The sequence below is a fragment of the Malaclemys terrapin genome, chromosome 2, assembly GCF_027887155.1.
Source record: "Malaclemys terrapin pileata isolate rMalTer1 chromosome 2, rMalTer1.hap1, whole genome shotgun sequence".
NCBI classification, from domain to species: domain Eukaryota; kingdom Metazoa; phylum Chordata; order Testudines; family Emydidae; genus Malaclemys; species Malaclemys terrapin.
In genome coordinates this window covers 171,615,834-171,641,223 of record NC_071506.1, presented here as the reverse complement: position 1 = coordinate 171,641,223, position 25,390 = coordinate 171,615,834, and the positions used below count along the sequence as shown (strand labels likewise).

At 44.5% G+C, this 25,390-nt stretch overlaps 1 protein-coding gene across 3 annotated transcripts in view; it reads left to right on the top strand.

Moving 5' to 3' along the window:
- The window catches only part of AHRR (aryl hydrocarbon receptor repressor), a 142,061-nt gene that overhangs the window by 84,808 nt on the left and 31,863 nt on the right, over positions 1 to 25,390 (top strand). For all 3 annotated transcript variants that reach the window (XM_054018575.1, XM_054018574.1, XM_054018573.1), the window contains one exon: positions 801 to 898. In XM_054018575.1, coding sequence (XP_053874550.1) covers positions 801 to 898 — 98 coding nt within the window. The remainder of the gene's footprint in view (positions 1 to 800; positions 899 to 25,390) is intronic.

Here is a 25,390-nt window from a genome sequence, read left to right as displayed (position 1 = left end):
CAAGTAACATTCCAGACTTTTTTTATATATATTCCTATGTGGAATGAATTATTTCAGATTGTTTCATCCCTATTTTGGGGTTATTAACCTGTGGTTGTTACTCCAGGCTGATGCAACTTCATATTTATTCTGGAAGAGAGTTAAATATGATTATCTAAAGATATTTCAGAACCAATATTTATAGCCCAGACATAGGAAAAGCAGTCAGCCAAAGTAATCTGCCTTCGTTTCCGTCAGGACTCTTGGTATTACCAGAGAAAAATTTGCAATTTTAATCCAATGTTTTCATGCTTTCCATGCTAAAAAAACAAACTTTGACTTCACATTTGAAAAAAAGGCATTTCAAGAATATACACTTGAGTCTTAGAACTAATCTCAAATTTATAGAAGTGGGAGGCCAAGATCATTTCATGCCTAACAAGAGGTCAAAATAGAAAATAAGAAAACTCATTCATGTCCTGTATCCACTCTGACAATCTTCTGAACAGTGTTGCCATTAGTTAGAATTTTCATAACATGTATTATTTTGTAAACAAAGCAGCATGGCAACACGTCAATTGTCTTCTCTACTGCTTTCCTATGGTTTTGTTGTTGTTTTTTATATGTAGAGTATAATAATGGAAAAAACATAACCAGTAAAATAACATGATAGGTATAATGACAAGCAAGGAAAGAACTTTATATAAAAACATCTGAGCTGTGAAATATGTGTTTCTCTCTCTAGGACCAACAGTACGTTTTCAATAACTAAAAGCCCTCATCAGTAATATTTATATATTGTTAATTACTTTTTTCAACAGCCATTCAAGAAAAGCACTTTAGGAAGCAAGTTGGTCACACAATAAAAGACCATCTATCCAGTGAGACTGCCATACCAGAAGGTGGACTTCTACTAGAAGTGAGTGATAAATGCTATCATTTCTAGTTCTAAGATAACACATGCAACTTAGTGATATTGGTGATTTATTAAAGGTTATTTAGCCTGAGCCAGTATTGAACAAATGGCCCTGCATTGTGTTAGACTTAATATTACTTGAAGTGTCCGCTTTTGAATGAGATGCAAAACCCAGGTCCAGAACTCTTGTGGACACGAAAGATCCAGTTACCTTTATTCTTGCAAAAACTGCTTCAGCTAGGGAGTCTTAGTCAAATTCCAACTAAATTTCCTGTAGGGTTACCATACGTCTGGATTTTCCCGGACATGTCCGGCTTTTTGGGACTCAAATCCCCGTCCGGGGGGAAATCCCAAAAAGCCGAACATGTGCGGGAAAATCCGGCGCCGCTGGGCCGGCGGTGCTGGGCGGCAGGGGGTGCGCCGGGCCGGCGGGGGCCGGCGGTGCTGGGCGGCCGGGGGGTGCGCCGGGCCGCTGGGGGCCAGCGGTGCTGGGCGGCCGGGGGGTGCGCCGGGCCGCCGGGGGCCGGCAGTACTGGGCAGGCCGGGGACCGGCGGTGCTGGGCGGGCCGGGGGTGCTCGGCCGGGGGCCCGGGGGCCGGGCCCGGGGTGCTCGGCCGGGGGCCGGGGACCGGCAGTGCTGGGCAGGCCGGGGGTGCTCGGCCGGGGGCCCGGGGGCCGGGCCAGGGGTGCTTGGCCGGGGGCCGGGGACCAGCAGTCCCCCCACACCCTCCTTACCTGCTTCAGGCTTCCCGCAAATCAAATGTTCGCGGGAAGCAGGGGAGGGGGCGGAGACTTTGGGGAAGGGGCGGAGTTGGGGCTGGGCTGGGGGCGGGGCTGGGGCCCCGTGGAGTGTCCTCCTTTTGGAGGCACAAAATATGGTAACCCTATTTCCTGGTAGTTTCAATTAAATATGAGGGCCTGATTCTCACTTACAACAGGCATGGGATGGTGATGGAGATTGATTTTAGCTACCTGTGTGCACACCTGAGAGACTATGCAGGGACTTGCTTGATCTCTGTTGTGAGTTAGAGCAGCCTAAGAGCTACTCTAATTTAAACAGCTTTCCATGGCTTCCCACGTGTCAGGAGTCAGGGCCTGCAGCAGAGTCACTCTGGGAGCAGGCCCTGTAGAGCCAGTCTTCAGGCAATCTAACAAGTGCAGCTGGCCTGTTATAGGCTGTCTGATTGGTTGGAAGAGACAGCAGACAGACTCTTAAGGCCAGCAGCAGCAGTTCACTGGCTGCTCAAAGCATGTGCCTGTGGCTGTGATAGCTCCTGCCTTGTTCCCAGCCCTGCCCCTGCATTGTGTCACTCCAGGTAGCCCAATTCTGATCCTTGGTTCCAATTCCTGACCTCTGACAACGGCTCTGACCCTGGGCTTTAGCACCTGGCCTCTGAATCCCTGGGCTCCAATTCCTGACTACCAACTCCTGTTCTAACCACTAGGCCTGATGCTTGTTTGGACCATTAGGCCTGACTCCTGTTACAACCACTAGGGACAACTGCCCATCTCCTGGTCATGTGACACTGTAGGCACTAGAAAGCAGAGAATAGCCACAGTACACGCCGGATAGACCTCCACTCTGCCTCTGACAAAGGCTAGGTGTAGGGCTGGTGCAGCACCCTTACACCAGCTCTGCATTATCAGGGAAGATCTCTGAACATGTTGTTCTTCCGGAACTATTTTCATCTCTTTAAAAATCCTCTGTTGCCATAGTGGCATAAAGGGGCCTTACTCTAACTGAGAATCAAGCCCACTAATCTTCTTTAAAAGTAGCGCTGTTATGCATTGTTAAATAGCCTCTAAGGTCTGCCCCAGAGTTGGCTACATTTCACAGGTAGGTGAAGCAATGCCTGTATACACATAGTGCCCTTAAAAAAACCTGCCATTTGATTATAAGTAAATGTTATTTGCAATAGTTCCCCATTCTAAATGTATAAGGAATACAGTCAATTTAAATAATAGCAAAAGCAGTAAGTGTCTAATTTTTAAGGGTTCCCACTGTATTTAATTTGTGTTTGGGATTTTTAAGGTGATAAGTGCCATATACATGTAAGATATAATTGTTACAGGTCTTGAATGGCAACCATTTCGCTACAGGAACACTTAGAGAGTACTGATGTATATAATATATTTCTGTCTGACTTCAGACACACTCCAACTGCTGAGACTAACTTTGCTCAAGGCAATAATGATCTGTTGAGAACATGTGTGGAATTCCTCTGGAGACTGATTTTAGCTTAGATGCTCTTTCAATATGGTTGTGATACAATGAATTGTGGGTTTTGTTGTTGACCCAAATTCACATTATTAGCTGTAGTGGACAAAGGAGTTTTAACTAAGTAGGCTCCTTCATTGGTGCTCTGTGGGAAAAGCTACTGTGTATTATGGACAGTCATGTGAATAAGGCCATTTTATCTGCTGTTGTAAGATCCTCTCGGCATGTCAAGAAGTCCTTACACTTTCCTTGTCATGCAAACACCTTTCACTGTACAAACTCTCATGGTTGGTTCCTGGATTCATATAAGCCTGATTATTTTATTTTGAGTACCAGTTGTGTACTTGGTGTGGTACACATATAAAAAGGTCTGGTCGCTGCCTTGAGTTGCTTCCGAGCTAACTCAAACATACACAGTACAGTTTAAAGATATATTATACAATGAAGGTCTACATTTCATGTAGTATTTTAAAAAGATATTTATCATGCTTTCTAAATAGACTATTCTGTTAAATGATGGATCAATGATGGAATGACTCACAGAAGTGTATTTTAAAGAGGAAGGTCAACTAGCCCAGAGGGTCTAATGGGCTTTTAATTCTCTTGTTAGACAATGTGGGGAAGGCTCCTTCATTAGCAGAGGCTGACATGGCCAAAGCTCTACAAATTACTGTTTGAGATTCTTCCACTTTCTTCTTAAGTATACATACTGTGAGCCTGATCCTTAGAGGTGCTGAGAGGCTACAATTCCCATTACATTCAAAAGGGAGTTGTAGATGCTCAGCATTTCTCAGGATCAAGCCTTGTGTAGGATTTCAGTGTGAATTTATAGTGTAATTGTGTTTGTCATAATCTCTTCTTTTCACTCATGCTACTTTTTACCCTCTGCAGGGTATTTGAGTTGTTCACTTCTCCCAATGTTTTTACTCTTAGCTCCACCTATTATCCTGTCTCCCCTCCTTTCTACATTCCCCAGAAGAGAAGAGAAAACAAACCCCTTCTGACTAAAGTTAAAGTCCATTTTATTAAGAAGGCTTGGTGTTTTTTTTTCTTGTGTAGCCCATTCATATGACCTTCTCTATTCTCTTAGCTTTGCAACCCAAGTGGCTTGCATCCTGTAATGAGGTTTAACTTTCAACTTCCAAAAAGTTTTCTAAGTCAGTGCAGTTTAACAGTTTTAACTCCTTTTAACTCATATTGTTGCTCTAAGACTGCCCGGTCACCACACAGTCTTGGTATTTATTATTTAATGACATTGTCAGTTTGCCCATTGCTGTGACATACCCCATCCACTGTATCCCTTCTGTCTCAGAAGGTGGAAGTTAGCCGTTTCCAGGGCAGTGTTATAGTTTCCTTCCTTATTACATTGGGCCCAGTAATAAGACATCACTGGCAGATTTGGTTACTATTCCCACTAAAAAAGTCCATACCATTTAGAGGGAATAGAAAGGCAGTGATCTTCCAGGTGTAGTTTGGAATCATACTCCAGAAGGCTGAATATATGGGCACAACTGATTAAAACAGAATCCCTTGGCTTGTTTTTCCCTGCATATTTTAAAGTGATCCAGGATCTCTTTAAAAAATATCTGACATTCCAATGATTCCAATACCCTTTGGGTTAGCACGTTTGCACACATTGGTTCTGTAACTCACTCCGTTCTATTGGAGCATGTGGGGGATAACCCTGCCCACACCAGGTGGAGTTCTATAGACATTTATTCTACCACCCGAGGAGAGCAGCCCAGGAGGCATTTGCTTTCAGTACACATGGCTAATAGCAGACTTCAGAGTGAGGCAATCTCATACTGCTTGATACTTTGGAACTTGTTAGTGTGTCTCAGCGAGCCTTAAATTGTTTTGCAATATACAGTTGAACCTCAGTAATTTGCACTAATGATGGAGAGACCCATTATGAATGATTGAATTTTGCATATTAGATAGTAAGGACTCGATTCTGCCACTTTCATTCATATTGATTAGTACCATATTCCACCTTGATTTGTTTATATTTATAAAACAAAATTAGCAACTATCAGTCTCTAGGCACCTTTAGCAATTATTTTAAAATCACAAATAACCATAGACAGCAATAACTAATGCAGCCTGACAATAACATACCCCTTCCTCAACATTTTCTTAAGCAATAGACCCCTCCCCCAAAGTCCTGAAGATCAACAAATAAAGGTTATTTCAGACCAAAGAGGGGTACAGGTGGCACCCCCTCCAGAACCTTCAACTGATGTAAATAAGCCTAGTCCCACCTTAGTCCTTTAAACTTATTTATCTATAGTTATTTAGAGCCAGATTTTCAAACTGAGCCTCCATGTTTTGTAGCACATTTTACTCCAGCATTTAATTGCATTGGCGGGGTACAAATGCTGCCTGTTTCAGATCTGAGAAGGTGATTTGTGGGGCCCTTTGGGTTGTTTGATATTTAGCTATAACAGCATTTGTGCCTGTAGGTCATTGTCAGTGCAAAAAATATTGGCACAATTTAAGTATAGGCACCAAAATAGACCTAAAAATTGAGGCCCTGTTTGAAAAATTAGACCCTTAATCTGTTTTTTAACTCTAAATCACAGTATTAGACACTATTGTGAATAAGTACTTTGGGCCTGATCCAACTCCCACTGAAGTCAATGAGTCTTTCCATCAACTTGAATGGGAGTTGGATCAGGCCTTTTGGACCCAGTCCTGAAATCCTTAGTCAACACTCTGACTGAAGTCAAGGGGTCTTTTGGCAGAGTAAAGACTCCAGGATTTGGTTCCTGGCACATGAAATTTATTATTAGAGGCATTGCATTACTCGAAAAATGACTGTGAATAATAGAACAGGAGTACTTGTGGCACCTTAGAGACTAACAAATTTATTAGAGCATAAGCTTTCGTGGACTACAGCCCACTTCTTCGGATGCATATAGGATGCAATTCTATATGCATCCGAAGAAGTGGGCTGTAGTCCACGAAAGCTTATGCTCTAATAAATTTGTTAGTCTCTAAGGTGCCACAAGTACTCCTGTTCTTCTTTTTGCGGATACAGACTAACACGGCTGTTACTCTGAAACTTGTGAATAATAGGATTTCTGCAATCTATTTTGAAGAAAGATGAATAAATATGTGGTACAGCACAAGGAGACATTTCCAGGTGGCGTCTACTAATACAATCTGAATCAGAACTTAATTTAACATATGTTCAAATTTCATTCCAAGATGAATTGGGATGATATAGTAGAAAACATCCCATTGGTGCTGTTCTAGACTTTGTATAAGGAAATAACACAGGAAACCTTTTTCCTACTCAGTTTCCTGTAATTTTTTTTAAAGTGTTAGTGTAATTCCATTTCCTCCTTTCAAACTTTGTGTAATCAGTACTTAATAAACTCTGATCTTGAAAAAAGTAGTTTAGTTTGAACTTTAGTCTGAGTGCAAGAAATTTGTCTTCCTGTTTTTTATTTAAATACAAACTTAAAATAAAAGAAGAATTAGGGATTAAACACAAATGGAGGATTCTTAGGTTAGGGTTGTGGTGGGGGAAGGGATTTGGAACATCAGAAATCACTTAAGAGTTTGATGGAACCCTCACGGATAAGTTTACCATCTGTTGTGATCACAAATCACTTTTCAACTCCAACCAATGTTGACATCTCCTGACAATTCAGTCTTAGGAGAGCATACTCTCACTAGAACTAATCCTGCACTAAGCTCACTACTTCACCTTTGTATTGTATTGTTCTCAAATGTGGTGTGGTGATCAGAACATTTTCAAAATAGTGTCTTTGTATAAAGTTTTCATAGACTATGTTTGTGGTTTTTAAGTTAATGCCACTTTTAAAAATTCTCCCAGTATTAATTCGTTTGTCTTCAGTTGCCTTTGATTGTGAACTGTACACTTCCTCCACAGACGACATAATCTGAGCTGGCTTCAGTCATTTGGGATGATTTATGGAGAATATAGCTATAAAGGATACCTATAGATTGGGGTCAGGGGAGACTCACTATCTTCTGTTACACGCATACATTTACTTTCTGTGCCTGTTCAGCACTGCTTGTCATTTCCAGTTAGCGGCAGGCAGAATACAGGAGATCTTTTCAGTGTTTCTGCTCCCTTCCGTTGTCTTCTGTGACAGACCCAGACCAGTGGGGTACAGGAGTCTGGTAGAAGGCAAATATACTGGTCACTGGATGAGTAGTTTTCTGTTCCCTGAGTGACCAGAGCAGGGGCTGCACTAGAGTAATCAGGAACCTGCTAGAACCAGTTAAGGCAGGCAGGCTAATTAGGACACAGGGCCGTAGCAACAAAGAACGTGGCCCCCTCCGAACATATGTCTGGGCGGGGCCCCTTACAATGCAGAAACTGGAATGCGGCATTTATTTTATACAATATACAGGGTTCATATTATGTATACATAGGCCTACAGTGTACATGTATTCCGTATTTACGCAAAGTGCTTCTTTCGAGCCTTGTTCTCCGCAAATTGGTTAATCAATGCGTCATAGTCCAGAGATCTGGCAATCTTGTTTTCGATTGAGATAACTGCAAGCGCAGAAAGCCTGTCATCTGTCATGGTTGAGCGCAGGATATTCTTGATCAGTTTCATTCTGCTGAAGCTCCTTTCAGCACCAGTGACTGTAACTGGTGTGGTCAGAAGAATTCTGATGCAAATGCAAAGATTCGGATATATCTCCTAAAGGCTGTTCTTGTATATGTACATTAAAAAATTGTTTGCCGTGACAAGTCCTCTCGCTTTCTCGATGACATAAATAAAACGATTCAATTCTATTATGAGTTCGTTGGCATCAATGTCTCCCATTTTTCTTTCAAAATTTTTGCTGTGATTCTCTGTGACACTGCTTCAGGCTGTTAGCGTTGTACAGAAATCCAAACAACTTATACCTAGGGCCGGCTCCAGGCACCAGCCCACCAAGCATGTGCTTGGGACGGCACCTGGAGGGGGGGGCGGCGCGGCGGGGCGCTCCGGGCCGAGAGCGGAGCCGCAGCGGGCTCGCCGCCCTCCCCCCGGCGCTCTGGCCACCGGGGGCTCTCCGCCCTCCCCCCGGCACTCTGGCCGCCGGGGAGAGCGGAGAGCCCCGGCCAGGCTCGCCACCATCCCCCCAACGCTCTGGCCGCCGGGGGCTCTCCGCCCTCCCCCTGGCGCTCTGGCCGCCAGGGAGAGCTGAGAGCCCCGGCCAGGCTCTCCGCCCTCCGCCAGGCGCTCTGGCCGCCGGGGGCTGTCTGCCCTGCTCCCGGCGGTCTGGCTGCTGGGGGCTCTCCACACTCCCTCCGGTGCTCTGGGCGCCGGGGAGAGCGGAGCCGCGGCGGGGTCACCGCCCTCCCCCCGGCGCTTCGGCCTGGTCGGGGATTGTGGGCCTGCAGCCGGGCTCGGTGCCCTCCCCTGCCGCGTGGGGGGGGTGCGGCGGCGCGGCGGGTCGCTTTTTTGCCTAGGGCGGCAAAAAAGCCAGAGCCGGCCCTGCTTATACCACTCCACGAGTTGGTCAAATTGCGACGAAACAGAAGATATGGCCTGATCAGTGAGAACAAGAAAGAACTGCGATTTGAATTTTTCTTCGGCAGAAAGATGACTCGAATCATCAGCACATTCGTAATCAAACATTCTCTTCTTACGTCGCACCCTGGTTTCTGGAAACACCTGCTCAATACCCATACGCTCTGCTATTTCACATGCATTTGTGACCACAGAGATATATCCTGTATTTCGATAGTCTTCCAAAAACTTCTTTGTAGCACCGACTTCTGCCTGCAGTACGTCAATTGACACATCTGGTGACTGAATTAATTTGCTGGTTTTATTGACGTGAAATAGTATATCGTACCACGTGTACACAGTCAGAACAAAAGGCCACGTAGTAACATGGTCTAAAAGCGCACCAGCTTCTGTTGCTGTATTGCCATCTTTCTTTTCGAGCGCATATTCTCGCAAAGATGACAAAACATTGCACAATTCTTCAAGGTGATAATACAATGGCTTCATAGCATCAATTCTCGACTCCCAACAAGTGTCCGATAACCCTTTAACAGATATTGGCATATGTTCTTGAAGTATATCCCAACGTGAAGGTGAAGAAGAAAAGATAACGTATATTCTGTTAATCAGACCGAAAAAGTCAACGGCATATTTCGATGACTTTGCCGCGTCTGAGATTACAAGATTCCAAGTGTGAGCTCCACATGGTACATACAAGGCACGGTCATTTATTTCTAGCATGCGGGCTTGAACTCCTTTATTCTTTCCTCTCATATTTGCGCCGTTATCATAAGCTTGGCCTCTCATGTCAGCAATGTCTATTCCTAAGTTGTTTGACTTTTCAAGAAATGCTTCCAATAAGCCCTCGCCAGTTGTATCATGAACATTAAGAAAACCAACAAACGCTTCACGAATATTGACACCATCTTCACCGTTGCATTCAACAAAGCGTAACACCACAGACATCTGTTCTTCATGTGGCACGTCGGGAGTACAGTCCAAAATAACTGAATAATATTTTGCTTTTTTAAGCTGCGCTATGTTGGCCTTTTGAATGTTACTGGCAACAAGTTGAATCAGCTCGTTTTGGATCTGTGGACTGAGGTACTGAACATGTGTCTCTGCCTTCTTAATCCTCTGTAAAAGTTCGCTGACAGTATCATACTTTGCAAGCAATTCAAACAGTCCCAAAAAGTTGCCATTCGAAGGATCACCGAGCTTTTCATTACTTCCTCGAAATGCCAAGTTTCTTTCGGACAAGAAAATAATGACATCAACCATGCGTTTGACAACATTTCTCCAGAAATCTTTCTTTCAGAAAAGCCTGCAATTCGAGTTGGTCAATAGATGTATGGTTTACGATGCCTGACCGAAGGTCAAACCATTTCACCATACAGTCTTGATGACCTTTGCCTGTTTCATGCTGCTGAAGTCTTTTTGACAGTGCTTTCCAAGCAGATGTTCCACGATGTAGCGGTATGTCGCCAGTGCCAAATAATTTACAACAAAAACAAAAAATGGCATCTGTCTGAACTGAGTACATCAACCATGAACGTCTTATTTTCTCGCCATTTGCCATGGTTCGATAGAAATGAGTACTTGTGAACCTCTGTCTTTCCTCGTTAAATGGAAATTCGTAACTTTCATTCTGCTGCGGTGGGCCACGTGCAACAATGTCACACACTTGCCTGTCCGATATTATAGACGGCCAATCTCCTGGATCATCAGTCAGTGGTTTAGATTCAGATACTTCTTTCCCGGCAGCAGCTGGAATATCTGTCACAGTTTGTTTGGTAGAACAACTGGCTTCACCTTCGACCTCACTTGAAGCACTTCTGGATACTTCTGGATACGATTCGTCGCTGCTAGCGCTGTCCGTTTCATGTGCCTGTACCTGTACGTTGGATTGCAGCGCAAAATACGTTAACAACTTTGGAATTTTCTCAAGTTCCTTCTCGGCATCTTTTGCTGCCTTTCGTTTACTAGCTCCACTCTTATACATTCTCTTAGACATCACAAAGCACACTTCTGCGTTGGAAACGAATTATTTCAAACGATAAAAAATTAAACAACTAAATTAATAACATTTATCCGCCGACCGCCATTATGAACGCAAATACACATTCTTTGAATGGGTCCAACTAAAATTCGAAACTGACCAACAGACAACTGATGTAGCCAATAGCATTATGATGTATCATAATGACTTCACAGTTTTGTCAGTAAAACCGACATGGATTGTGCAATAGCATCAATAAATGTCACTTACCTAGTTATACCTTACATTTTTTTTGCCACTGTTAGGGGCCCCCTTCCTTGCGGGGCCCCCTCCGGTCGGAGGGTACGGAGGGCACTCGCTACGCCTCTGTTAGAACACCTGGAGCCAATTAAAGAAGAAGCTGCTAGAATCAATTAAGGCAGGCTAATCAGGGCACCTGGGTTTTAAAAGGAGCTCACTTCTGTTTGTGGTGCGAGTGTGAGGAGCTGGGAGCAAGAGGCGCAAGGAGGTGAGAGTGAGAGTGAGGATGTGCTGCTGGAGGACTGAGGAGCCCAAGCGTTATCAGACACCAGGAGGAAGGTCCTGTGGTGAGAATAAGGAAGGTGTTAGGAGGAGGCCATGGGGAAGTAGCCCAGGAAGTTGTAGCTGTCATGCAGCTGTTACAGGAGGCACTATAGACAGCTGCAGTCCACAGGGCCCTGGGCTGGAACCCGGAGTAGAGGGCAGGCCCGGGTTCCCCCCAAACCTCCCAATTGACCTGGACTGTGGGTTCTTCCAGAGGGGAAGGTCTCTGGGCTGTTCCCCAACCCACATGGCGAATCTCTGCGGAAAGAAAATCTGCCAAAAAGCGCAGGACCCACCAAGATAGAGGAGGAACTTTGTCACACTTCGTAAGTAGGAATATGTTAGGAATATGTCCATCTTTAAAAGGACACAGTCCACTGGAAATCTAGTAAATTTATATATATATATATATATATATATATATAATGTGAATGTATTGAGTCTCTACCAGAGCTTGGCAGGAAACTGTTTTCCCATTCCACGATTAATTTTGAAAAATTTTCCTGTTCCATTCCAGTATGAACATTCAAAATCTCAAAAAAATGTCATGAACCAACAATAAAAAAAAAAAAAATTCAGTTTGGGTCAATCAAAATGTTTCATTCCAATTTTAACCTTTTCAAATTAATTTTTATTATACCTAGTGTCAAGTTCTAAATGAAAAAATCATTTCAAACGGAAAAAACAGAACTTTTCATATTGAAAATGTAGAAAAGAGACATTTTGACAATTTTGAAACTTTTTTCCAACAGTTTTTCAAATGAGAAAACTAATAGAAATCAACCCTTTCCTGCTTTGGTTTTGATAAATCTGCCTTGTCTGAAGAAAAATGTCTTATAAAAAAAAATTCCAACCAGCTCTAGTCTCTCCCCAGCCCTCAGTGTTGCACATGGGCTCAGAGTTGGTGTTTTAGGGTATGTCTACACTACAGGATTATTCCGATTTTACAGAAACTGGTTTTTGAAAACAGATTGTATAAAGTCGAATGTATGCGGCCACACTAAGCACATTAATTCGACGGTGTGCATCCATGTACCGGGGCTAGTGTCGATTTCTGGAGCATTGCACTGTGGGTAGCTATCCCATAGCTATCCCATAGTTCCTGCAGTCTCCTCCGCCCATTGGAATTCTGGGTTGAGATCCCAATACCTGATGGGGCCAAAAACATTGTCGCGGGTGGTTCTGGATATATCTTCCCCTCCCTCCTGGAAAGCAATGGCAGACAACCGTTTTGCGCCTTTTTCCTGGGTGAACAGTGCAGACGCCATACCACGGCAAGCATGGAGCCCGCTCTGCTCAAGACAGCAGTCATGAACATTGTAAACACCTCGTGCGTTATCGTGCAGTTTATGCTGAACCAGAACCTGCAAAACCAGGTGACGAGGAGTAGGCTATGGCAGCGCGGCGACGAGAGTGATGAGGACATGGACATGGAATTCCATGGAAGCCCCGGCGCTTTGGAGATCATGCTGTTAATGAGGCAGGTTATAGCTGTGGAGTGCCGATTCTGGGCCCAAGAAACAAGCACAGACTGGTGGGACTGCATAGTGTTGTAGGTGTGGGACGATTCCCAGTGGCTGCGAAACTTTCGCATGCGTAAGGGCACTTTCATGGAACTTTGTGACTTGCTTTCCCCTGCCCTGAAGCGCCAGAATACCAAGATGAGAGCAGCCCTCACAGTTGAGAAGCGAGTGGCAATAGCCCTGTGGAAGCTTGCAGACAGCTACCGGTCAGTCGGGAATCAATTTGGAGTGGGCAAATCTACTGCGGGGGCTGCTGTGATGCAAGTAGCCAAAGCAATCACTGAGCTGCTGCTACCAAAGGTAGTGACTCTGGGAAACGTGCAGGTCATAGTGGATGGCTTTGCTGCAATGGGATTCCCTAACTGTGGTGGGGCGATAGATGGAACCCATATCCCTATCTTGGCACCAGAGCACCAGGGCAGCCAGTACGTAAACCGCAAGGGGTAGTTTTCAATGGTGCTGCAAGCACTGGTGGATCACAAGGGACGTTTCACCAACATCAACGTGGGATGGCCGGGAAGGGTTCATGACACTCACGTCTTCAGGAACACTAATCTGTTTAAATGGCTGCAGCAAGGGACTTACTTCCCAGACCAGAAAATAACACTTGGGGATGTTGAAATGCCTATTGTTATCCTTGGGGACCCAGCCTACCCCTAAATGCCATGGCTCATGAAGCCATACACAGACAGCCTGGACAGTAGTCAGGAGCTGTTCAACTACAGGCTGAGCAAGTGCAGAATGGTGGTAGAATGGTGCATTTGGACGTTTAAAAGGTCACTGGCGATCTTTACTGACTCGCTCAGACCTCAGCCAAATCAATATTCCCATTGTTATTGCTGCTTGCTGTATGCTCCACAATCTCTGTGAGAGTAAGGGGGAAACCTTTATGGCGGGGTGGGAGGCTTAGGCAAATCGCCTGGCCGCTGATTACGCGCAGCCAAACACCAGGGCAATTAGAAGAGAACACCAAGAAGCACTGCGCATCAGAGAAGCTTTGAAAACCAGTTTCATCACTGGCCAGGCTACCGTGTGAACGTTCTGTTTGTTTCTCCTTGATGAAAACCCACCCCTTTGATTGACTCGTTCTCTGTAAGCAACCCACCCTCTCCCTTCGATCCCAGCTTGCTTTTAAAGGAAATAAAGTCACTATCATTTAAAAATCATGCATTCTTTATTAATTGATTATAAAAAGAGGGAGAGAACTGAGAAGGTAGCCCGGGTGGGGTTTGGGAGGAGGATAGGAGGGAAGGAAAAGGCCACTAAAAAAGTTCAAAGTAATGACAGCCTTTTGGTTGGGCTGTCCACTGGGGTGGAGTGGGAGGGTGCACGGAGCCTCCCCCCCCCATGTTCTTACACGTCTGGGTGAGGAGGCTATGGAGCATGGTGAGGGGGGAGGGAGGTTATACAGCGGCTGCAGCAGCACTCTGTGCTCCTGCTGCCATTCCTGAAGCTCCACCAGACACCGGAGCATGTCCGTTTGATCACGCAGCAGCCCCAGCGTTGCAGCCTGCCACCTCTCATCTCGAGCGTCCCTCATGGCCTCATGTTCACTGGCATCTTTCCTGTACTTTGATACCATGTCCTTCCACTCATTCAGATGAGCTCTTTTATTGCAGGTAGATTCCATGATTTCCGAGAACATTTCGTCTCGCGTCCTCTTTTTTCGATGCCTTATCTGAGATAGCCTTCGGGACGGAGGAGGAGGCTTGAAAAATTTGCAGCTGCTGGAGGGAGGGAAAAAAGGGAGAGAAGTATTTAAAAAGATACATTTTACAGAACAATGCTTATACCCTTTCACGGTGAACAACACTATTCACATTACATAGCACGTGATTTTGGAACAAGGTCGCATTTTGCATCTTTTAATATTGAGTGCCTGCGGCTTTGGTGTTAGAGAGCACAGACACAGGTCTGGGCAACAGAATTCGGCTTGCATGCGTCCATGGTAAGCCACTGTCTTTCGGCTTCTGCAGCTTTCCTACAGGCAGCGCCCTCCTTTCCCACATACCAAGCAAAGCCCCTTGAGTGCTGCGGTTTTCCTGTTAACATGCAGCAGCAGAAACCAAACTAACCCTGCCCCATCCAATTCTCTGGGATGATCGCTTTATCCCTTCCCCCCACCGCGTGGCTGGTATCAGGGAAGATTCCCCCCCACACACACACACTCCCACCCCGCTTGGCTAACTGCAGGGAAGGATTTCTTTTCAGCCACAGGCAAACAGCCCAGTAGGAACAGCCACATCTGTCCCCTTAATTAAATTCCCGTATTTCAACCAGGTTACCATGAACGATATCACTCTCCTGAGGATAACACAGCGAGATAAAGAACGGATGTTGCTTGAATGTCAGCAAACACCGGGACCATGCACTGCCAGGCTTTGTCATGCTATGATACCAGATTACTTGCTACTAGCATGGCGTGGTCAAGTGTCCTACCATGGAGGACTGAATAAGGCTGCACTGCCCAGAAACCTTCTGCAAAGGCTTTTGGAGTACCTCCAGGAGAGCTTCATGGAGATGTCCTTGGAGGATTTCCGCTCCATCCCAGACATGTTAACAGACTTTTCCAGTAGCTGTACTGGCCGTGAATGCATCCCAAGTCTTTAGGGCAAATTAATCGTTAAAAAATGCTTGCTTTTAAACCATGTTTTATATTTTAAAAGGTAAACTCACCTGAAGTCCCTTCCATGGGATCATGGTCTTGGATACTGCCTTGGGAAGGTTGGGAGGGTACTTCACTCAGGCTGAGAAAAAGATCCTGGCTGTTGGGGAGAACGGAGTGCTGTGTGCTCTCCGCAAGCTCGTCCTCCTCCACACTTCCTCCTCCTCTTCCCCGTCCGCAAAATCCTCAGGTGTGGCTGAGATTACCTCTGCCACGGAATCCATGGTCAGAGGTGGGGTAGTGGTGGCGGCCCCCCCTAGAATTGCATGCAGCTCAGCGTAGAAGCGGCATGTCTGCAGCTCTGACCCAGAGCGACCGTTTGCCTCCTTTGTTTTTTGATAGGCTTGTCTGAGCTCCTTAACTTTCATGCAGCACTGTAGTGAGTCCCTATTGTGGCCTCTCTCCATCATGCCCTTGGAGCTTTTTTCAAATGTTTTGGCATTTTGTCTTTTGTAACGTAGTTCTGCTAGCACTGAATCCTCTCCCCATATAGCAATCAGATCAGTACCTCCCGTACGGTCCATGCTGGTGCTCTTTTTCGATTCTTGGACGGCATAGTTACCTGTGCTGATGAGCTCTGCGTGGTCACCTGTGCTCTGCATGCTGGGCAAACAGGAAATGTAATTCAGAAGTTCGCAGGGCTTTTCCTGTCTACCTGGCCAGTGTATCCGAGTTCAGATTGCTGTCCAGAGAGGTCATAATGGTGCACTGTGGGATAGCTCCCAGAGGCCAATACCGTCGAATTGCAGCCACACTAACCCTAATCTGAAATGGCAATGTCGATTTCAGCACTACTCCCCTCGTCAGGGAGGAGTACAGATATCGATATTAAGAGCCCTTTATATCGAAGTAAAGGGCTTCATTGTGTGGACGGGTGCAGGGTTAATTCAGTTTAACGCTGCTAAATTCGAGATAAACTCCTAGTGTAGACCAGGCCTTAGTGTCCAAACACACACCCTTCTTGGAATTTGACTCTATTAGTAATCTCAAAAGAATAATACAACAGACTACATTTTCTCTGGGAATTGGGCTGTCAGTAGGACTTCTCTTCAGCACCTCCATTGTCCTACTTCCCTCTCTGTGGATAGTCACTCCTGTCTCCTTTAAGTCTAGGATGAAATTAAGAAACTATACTTGCTGGAATGAGTCAACAGAATTTCACCAGCTTTATGCAGTCACCTTGCTACCCAATGAGTTTCAAATACTAGAGCTGCAAGTTTGTCATTTTCCAACCACATTATCCTATTGTTTTTTAAAATATTTCTCTCCCCTGCTGCTGTGTGATAGACCCACGCAACCAACAAGGGAAAACTAATAAGCTAACCGATTATTAAAAGGGAAATAATTACATTAGCTAGATAAAAAGCGTCAAATACACATGAGGAAGAAAGAAATAGTAGCTGTTTTTCTATCATTTCTTTCAGTTAGACCAGTGGTTCCCAAACTTTAACAACCCACAAACCCCTTTCACTAAACTGTCAAGTCTCATGAACCCCTTCCTAAAAATGAATATTTCCAGGGATTTTCTCCTTACCTCAACATAAATTATAAAAGCAGTGATCTTGGAAATATAAAATTTGTTTTTATGACATGCTTATTACACACTATTAATTATTATTTATCATTACAGTATTTTTATTACATTATGAAAACGGCACTCTTACAAGATCTCACTTGTGTAGCTTATATCACTTTTGATTAAGCCTGTTATAAGATAAGGCTCCTATCAGAGGCGCCAGTAGAAAAAAAAGGTGTGGGGGCAAAGCCCCCACGCACCCTAGGGTCTGGGGGGACACCACCGGAAAAGTGGAGGGCCTGCGGGGGCGCCGCGGAAAAAAAGGGGAGGTATCTGCAGAGGGGTGTGCCAACGCGGGAGCTGCACATGACCCTTGTCGCCCCCCCGTATTGATGCGTCTGAGTCCTATGTTTCATCAAGGAGTATCAGATGTGAAACAGCATGAAGGTATTTAAGAAGCCAACTCAACGAGTTCCTCCTACACAAGCATTCAGGTCTTGAGCAGTCCAGGCAAACAGTGCACATTACAATAAAGCTTAAACTTGTTCTTCATAATAATTTAAAAACAATACTAGCTGCCTATTTAATTTTAAAAACAGCAAAAAAATATCTACCTCCCTTTCCATTTCTTATAAGGGAGTCGTGAAGTTTAAATCTCCTCAGTGTGATAGATATGCTTGCTTTGATCTGCTTAGCTCTTGGAAGTTCCCAAGGCTCCGGGCTGCTGGCCCCAGGCTTTCTGGGGTCCCTATGGAGAGCTCTGTCCGCCATTAGGGAATTTTTTCCTGAGAACCACCTGTAACATTTGGTGAACCCCCAGGGGTTCATGAAACCCAGTTTAGGAACCACTGAGTTAGACCAATCACTGGTGTTTCTCGTTACAATAACAAGAAAAAATATTCGAGCAGTAGTATAGTTAAGGTGCATTTCAATGATTTAATTTCATTTGCCACACCAAATCCCTCTATTCTGTTTAAAGTTTCTTTTAACTTGTTTATACTGTACATAGATCTTGTAATGTTCTTTTATCTTCCTTTTAACTTGTTTATACTGTACATAGATCTTGTAATGTTCTTTTATCTTCCTTTTAACTGACTCCCTTCGGGTATGGTAGTGAAATTACAACACAGTTGACTATTTGTTTTTTAATTGGTCTTATCAGGGCCGGTGGAAGGATGTTTCGCGCCCTAGGCGAAAGTTCAACCTTGCGCCACCCCCCCCCCCGTACCTGAGCCCCCACCCTGAGGCGCCCGCCCTCCGCGGCAGCTCCCCCCTCCACCCTGAGATGCCTCCCTTGCGGCATCTCCCCACCCCCCATCCTGAGGCACCCCCATGCCCCAGCTCACCCCTGCCCCGCCTCCTCCCCGAGCACGCCGTGGCTGCTTCACTTCTCCCACCTCCCAGGCTTGCAGTGCCTAAGCTGATTGGTGCCGCCAGCCTGGGAGGCAGGAGAAGTGAAGCAGCCACGGTGTGCTCGGGGAGGAGGCAGGGCAGGGGTGAGCTGGGGCGGGGAGTTTCCCTGCGTGCCGCCCCCCCCCTTGCTGCAGGAGGCCCTCCCTGCGCTCCACTGCCCCAACTCCCTCCGCCTAAATGCCGGCGGCGACCGGGGTGGCCGAAGATCCGGCTGCCACGGTCGCTGCCGAAGAAAATGGCGCCCCCCAAATCCTAGTGCCCTAGGCGACCGCCTAGGTCACCTAAATGGTTGCACCAGCCCTGGGTCTTATATATTTGAACATTTGATCTGTTGATTAACCTTTTTCCTTCCTTCCTTCCTCTTTTTTACGTATTAGCCAGTAACTTCCCTTCTGTATTTTTTTAACTCTTTGAATATATGTAAACAGAAATCCTTGAACTTTTGTATACCACCTGTGCTCTACTTCAATTCCCCTTTCCTATTCACATGCTCCTCTTCTGCATCTATCATACCAAAACCCATTCTGGCTCACTTTTCGCAACCTCTTTCTGTTTCTGCTCTCATGCGACTTGAGCATCTTTGGAAACAATCCAGAAACCATGTAGCTTCCTCCACTATAAACTTATTCTCTCCTGTTTCAACTTCATTGTCTCCCCAACTGACTTCAGAATTACATCTCTCAGCAACTGTTCTCTCCATCTGATACACTCAGTAACTGTATTTGAACAAAGTGCTATAGGAGCAGCAAAGATGCTGTACATTTACTAGGGCTGGTCTACCTACAAACTTGCACCCAAATAACTAAATCAGTTTTCATTCACATTTTTTGTTCTTTTGATGCAAGTCTGTATGTGAATACTTGTTTCAGAATAAGTGTCCTATTTTGGAGTGGATAAAAATCATTATTTAAGTAAAGTGCTGTTAGCTTACATTATTTATATATATATGTTGCTAGTTCTTTATTTTCTTTTTATTATATAATCTCTTGTTGTTAAAGTGGATGTTTTGTGCTTATTTCTTTATTTCGTTTCCTAATTGTTAGTGGAATTTGAGATTTTACATAGACGCTTCATATTAAAAATGTTTATCTGTGCAAAATAAGACAAATTAACATCCTTTGTGCTATTCTCATAACTAACACCCAATTATAAGCCAATAGCCCATGCTATATTTATAACTAACACAGCCTTTGAATAAATTCAGTGTTCACAAATCAAGAAAGTTGAAATGGTTTGACCTGGTTACATTCTCAAGGCAGTAGAGCAGGGATCGGCAACCTTTGGCAAGCAGCCTGTCAGGGAAATCTGCTGGCGGGCCGGGATGGTTTGTTTACCTGCAGCATCTGCAGGTTCGACCGACTGCAGCTCCTACTGGCCGTGGTTTGTCTTTCCAGGCCAATGGGGCTGCAGGAAACGGTGGCCAGCACATCCCTCAGCCCGCGCCACTTCCCGTAAAACCCATAAAGCTTCCCAGGTGCAAAGGGTTCACACATACAAAAACACGATGACAAAAGTATTATCTATCAACACTTCCTATCTCCATTGGCTACAACGATGGAAATGCATGTCTGCTTTTTTTTTTTTTTTTTAATTCTCTCTTTTTTTGTTTTCTAGTACATAAGTCTATGATAGAAACTTCTTATGAAGGGCACAATTCTGCAACCCCTAATGATGCAGGGCAGTGTTTACTCGCTCAAGCAGCCCCTTTGAAGTAACTTTGTCAATACAATACATGAACACAAACCTTTTGAGTGCTATGACTTATCCTACTACTCTGGCAAAGGGTATGCTTTCATGTCACTAGATACAGTGGTGTTTCTCTTTGAATAGTCTTTTTGTGTTTCAGCTTGATATCAGAGTTCTAAGGATTTGATTTTTTTGGCTTGTAAAGAGCATCTTTATTAAGAATTATAAAATGAATTTTGTGCAGGGTAATTGTGAATTTTTAAAAACACTAGTGGAAGGGAACAGACAGATCCATTATGGTACAAATTAAAAAGGCTGACTGCATCTTCTCAGTAGTGTTCTTAAGTAGACATCATTATGGAGAAAGTTAGGGATGATTGTACCACTTACAGAAGCTTATTATTCAGCTAATCAAAGAATAACTCCACCCCATATGTGATGCAAAGACTATCAACAGACTGCTAAATGAAACAGCTCTAGATACACTGAAAGCCAACTGACTCTGGAAATTTAGTGCCCGTGTTGCGTGACTTGAAAATCTGTTCTGAGCAAGGCACGGCTCCAGGCCTTGACTGTTGTACTTTAGTAACCATAGCAGTGTGGTCTCTGGAGATCACAATGCTAGTGAATTTTCCTTTATTTCAAAGAAGAATAATAAGAGAAATGTGGCTTGGAACTGATCTTTTTTTCTTATTTTTACTATGCCGTGACCTTGACCAAAATATCTTTGAAGTATTTGCTGGCTGATTCTCTGTTATGGGACCAGAAAAAACATCAGGATATATAAAGGATCTTGCCAAAGGAAGTCCTATCTTCCTCAAAATATTTGTCTTCATTCCCAGGGAGAACCTTTTTATTAATAATGTTTCTAAAACCTCATAATGGAAGAGGTTGATAACTTTAATCTCAGAGCTACTATGGGCACCAAAGTAACAGTGAACTTGCTTTGAACTGACATATTAATTGTTTTTTTGTTTAAGTAGCAGGTGCAGCTTTTCGTGAGTACATAATTGGATGTACTTGTTTTTAAAAAGAACACAGTCCACAGTTTGATGCCAAGCCCTTTTTTCCATTTGGAAAAAAGTGATTTCATTTTTCATGTACAATGTAAGAAACATGAGTTTCTTAAACAAACAAAACCAAACACAAACAAACAAGTGTTTGCAGTGCATAGTTAAGTCTGTCTCATATGTTTCAAGTTTTAGCCTGGATTAGAAATTCCATCTGCCATTGAATCCATATGGTTTACCAAATGGCATTTTACAATCATTTATTTTTACAGCTTAGACAATAAAGTTGTGTTTAGTTGTCACTGCTCAAATTTCTACTATGAAACCTTTTGAAAAAGTAAATATATTCAATGTTTGGAAATTGTTTTGGCAGGCAATTGAACTATTATTGATAAAACACTATTTATTACTATGTAGTAGGCACAGCCTGGACAAAGAATTGCAGAATGAAGGTATTTTAACATTTCTCTAGTCTCTAAAATCTAAGACCCAGTCTGTAGCCCTTCCTATACTTCCACACACTCCTGTAAGGTGCCCCCTTACTCCCTGATGCCAACTATCTAGACCTTGGGTAGCTGCACGGGGGCTATGCAGTTTCCATAGGGCTGCTATATTCCCTTCCCCACACATGCAGGTAGGAGTGGGCAAGATTGGGCAGGGAATGGGGATACACACTGAACCAGATATAGGGCTGGTGCTGAGTATGTCACTGTGATGGGTTCGATCACAGAAATATCCTTGGGACTGTCACCTGATGTGCTGAGACTACCTTTGAGCCCATTTTCTCTGCCAATTTGGGCCTTCAGAACCTTGCCTTGTTGAGCCAGACACGCCAATCTGCTCCAACACAGACCCAGGTCTGAACCATGCGCTCCAAAGCTGCAGACTTAACTGAAAACAGCTTAAGAAGTGCTCCTGTCTCCAGCACCCAGACACCGAGCTCCCAATGGGATCCAAACCCCAAATGAATCCGTTTTACTCTGTATAAAGCTTATACAGGGTAAACTCATAAATTGTCCACCCTCTATAACACTGATAGAGAGATATGTACAACCGTTTGCTCGCCCAGGTATTAATTACTAACTCTGGGTTAATTACGGTAATAAGCAAAAGTGATTTTATTAAGTATAAAAAGTAGGATTTAAGTGGTTCCAAGTAGTAACAGACAGAACAAAGTAAGTTACCAAGCAAAATAAAAGAAAACACGCAAGTCTAAGCCTAATACATTAAGAAACTGATTACAGGTAAAATCTCACCCTCAGAGATGTTCCAATAAGCTTCTTTCATAGACTGGACTCCTTCCTAGTCTGGGCCCTATCCTTGCCCCTGGTACAGTTCTTGTTAGCTCCAGCTCAGGTGCAGGGCTGGCTCCAGGGTTTTGGCTGCCCCAAGCAGCCAAAACAAAAAGGGACCATCCGCCGAATTGCCACCGAATACCTGGACGTGCCGCCTCTCTCTGGAGCGGCCGCCCCAAGCACCTGCTTGACAAGGTAACTAGGGGATTTCTCATGACTGGAACCTCCTTTGTTCTGTTCCACCCCCTTATATAGCTTTGGCACAAGGCAGGAATCTTTTGTCTCTCTGGGTTCCCACCCCTCCTTCTAAATAGAAAAGCACCAGGTTTAAGATGGATTCTAGTACCAGGTGACATAGTCACATGTCCTGTGAGACCCCAAGCCTTCATTCTTCCTGGCCTGACTCACAGGAAGCCTTGCAAATAAACAGAGACATTTACAACCAATTGTCCTAGTTGATGGGAGCCATCAAGATTCCAAACCACCATTACTAGCCCACACTTTGCATAATTACAATAGGACCTCAGCGTTATATTTCATATTTCTAGTTTCAGATACAAGAATGATACATTTATACAAATAGGATGACCACACTTGGTAGATTATAAGCTTTGTAATGATACCTTACAAGAGACCTTTTGCATAAAGCATATTCCAGTTACATCATATTTACACTTATAAACATATTTCCATAAACATATGGAGTGCAACATCGCAGTCACCCCCTGTGGAACCAGGAGGTAATGAAAGCAGATTCCTGGTCTGTTTCTGGGGTAGCACAACAATGCACTGCCCCGTACATCTGTACTGAGCCCTCTCTGCTGTGGATAATATGTCTTCTCATTGAGTAGTGTTTTAAGATAACATTTTAAAAAACAGTCTTGTCTCCTCATCCTGGACTTTAGTTTTGAAGTTTTGCTCCATATTCAGCTGGTTTTTTAGTTAGTGTGGATTGTGCTGCAGGTTTCCCAGCTAATGTAACATTTTTTGTAACATGGGCCTTGAGTTAATCACAAATAACTTTGCTAAGGTGGAATTAGGGTTGCTGCTGCACAACAGTGCCTTCCATTCCCTTTATTCTTCCAGAACATGGAGCTTCAAAACCTCAGGCTTAAACATTGGGAAAGCAGGAGATTCTCAGTTAAGGTCTCCCCACAGAAAAGAAAGTAGGTGTTACAAGAAAGAAAAACCAGGAGCAACTCTCCACACATCTCCTCCACTTCCCTGCTCTGTTCCATCTCTACCCAAATACACACACTCCTGAATCTCCTCCCACTACATCAACCCCCATTCCCATGAACACCTCCTCCAACCCCCCCATCTCGCTTTCTCTCACATCCTCCAACCCCCTGTGTGTGTGTCTCTCTCTCTCTCTCACACACACACACACATTCTCTCTCTCTCTCTCTCTCTCTCTCCTCTCTTCCCTCCCACACTTCTCTAACCTCTCCCTACACATACATACATTCACTGACTCATTCCAGTTCTTTGAATTATTAACAGTAGCTTTTCCATGTTTCATAGCTGTGGTGTGAGTTGAAAATTAGTTCTGCTTTTTAAAAGCAGACTTCAGTCTCTTGTGGAATATGGTGCAGGGCCTAGATGTGGCAATATATTGGGTGCAGAACATCCCTTAATAATTTGAGTAGCAATTTCTTGATCCATAAGAACAGTGTTTGACAAAATTCCTACAAGGTAAGTCCACTACCACCTAGAAGGGCTGAATATCCCCATCTTACATGGAAGCCAACAAAAATGGGAATTAAGTGCGCTCGGTACCTTGCAGCATCAGGCCCTATGTTTCAGAGTGATTCTAGGTCTTGTATATGCTTTCCCAGATGTGGGCTGGCAAATTACCTTGTTTTTCTTGAAGCAGTTGGCAAGGTCAGCATTTCTAGCTATCTCAGCTAATGAATAGTTGATGACTGGGAAGTTCTTTGCCGTGTGCACATTATGAGTATAGTCACCTGCATAAAGGAGCTCACATAAATGCTCCATTTACCTTTGTGGAAGTTTTTAGTCTGGAGGTTTTAGTTAAAGAGCCTACCAGATGTTTAAAATGTAATAAAATTCCTGACATCATATCACTGGTGGTTTCATTGCTGCAAAGAAGAATCCAAAGAGACAAGATGCCAAAAATCCTTTCTTGTCTCCTTCTGATATTGTAAATGGATATGACAGAATACCATCCACAGAGATACTGTCAGCACAGTGAAAGGCACAAATGGGAGGAAGTAAGATTCATGTGGCATCTAGACTAGAGCCTTGTTTGCAGAAGAAAATAGCACCATTTCTGCCATTGGTTTTGCTGGAAGAATAGCCATGGAGATACTAGTGATCAGCACCAGTTCAGCTAGCCAGAGGTAATGCCTGTTCTGAGCAGGGATTAACTCCAGTTGGCTAAACTGATGCTGATCACAGTTTGTCCTTGTCTGCTTTACAGCTAACCCCTGGCCAGCACCAATTCAGCTAAATCAATTGCTGAAACAGTGCTATTTCTAATAGAGACAAGGCCCTAAAGCAGTGGTTCCCAAACTTTTCAGGGTCGCGACCCCCCCTTACCCTTGTCTCCTCATCCTGGAGGAGAGGAGAGGCCATGGTGGGTGGGTGGGAATGCAGATAGGGGTAAGGGCGTCTCAGCTGGGGCCTCAGGTGGGGGTGGGTCTGGGGCTGAGAACAGAGCTGCGGCCAGGGGCTGAGGCTGGGGGCGAGCCTGGGGGCAAAGCTGGAACTGGGATGCAGTGGGGGCCAGGAGCCACACCGAGGCTGAGGGTGGGGCCAGAGCAGAGCTGAGGTTGGGGCTGGGTGGCACTCCCTCCCCGCCCCCCCCCCCCCGAGGGCTGGCCTTGGCCTGCCACGTCCCCCAGAATGTTCCTCCATGCCCCTTTAGAGAGGTGTGACCCACAGTTTGGGATCTCTACCCTAAAGTCTTTCTGCTGGACCTCTCGCTAGCCATCCATTTCACACATCATGGTTCTTTAAGGCATTTTCACCCTGGGGTGAATAGCCACACAGGTCCAAATTTCTCAAAGGTGCTCAGCACCTACCATTAGGGACAAATGTTCTGAGGAGCTCAGCCTGTTGGTGCTGAGCTCTTTTGAAATTCTGGCCATAAATGTCACA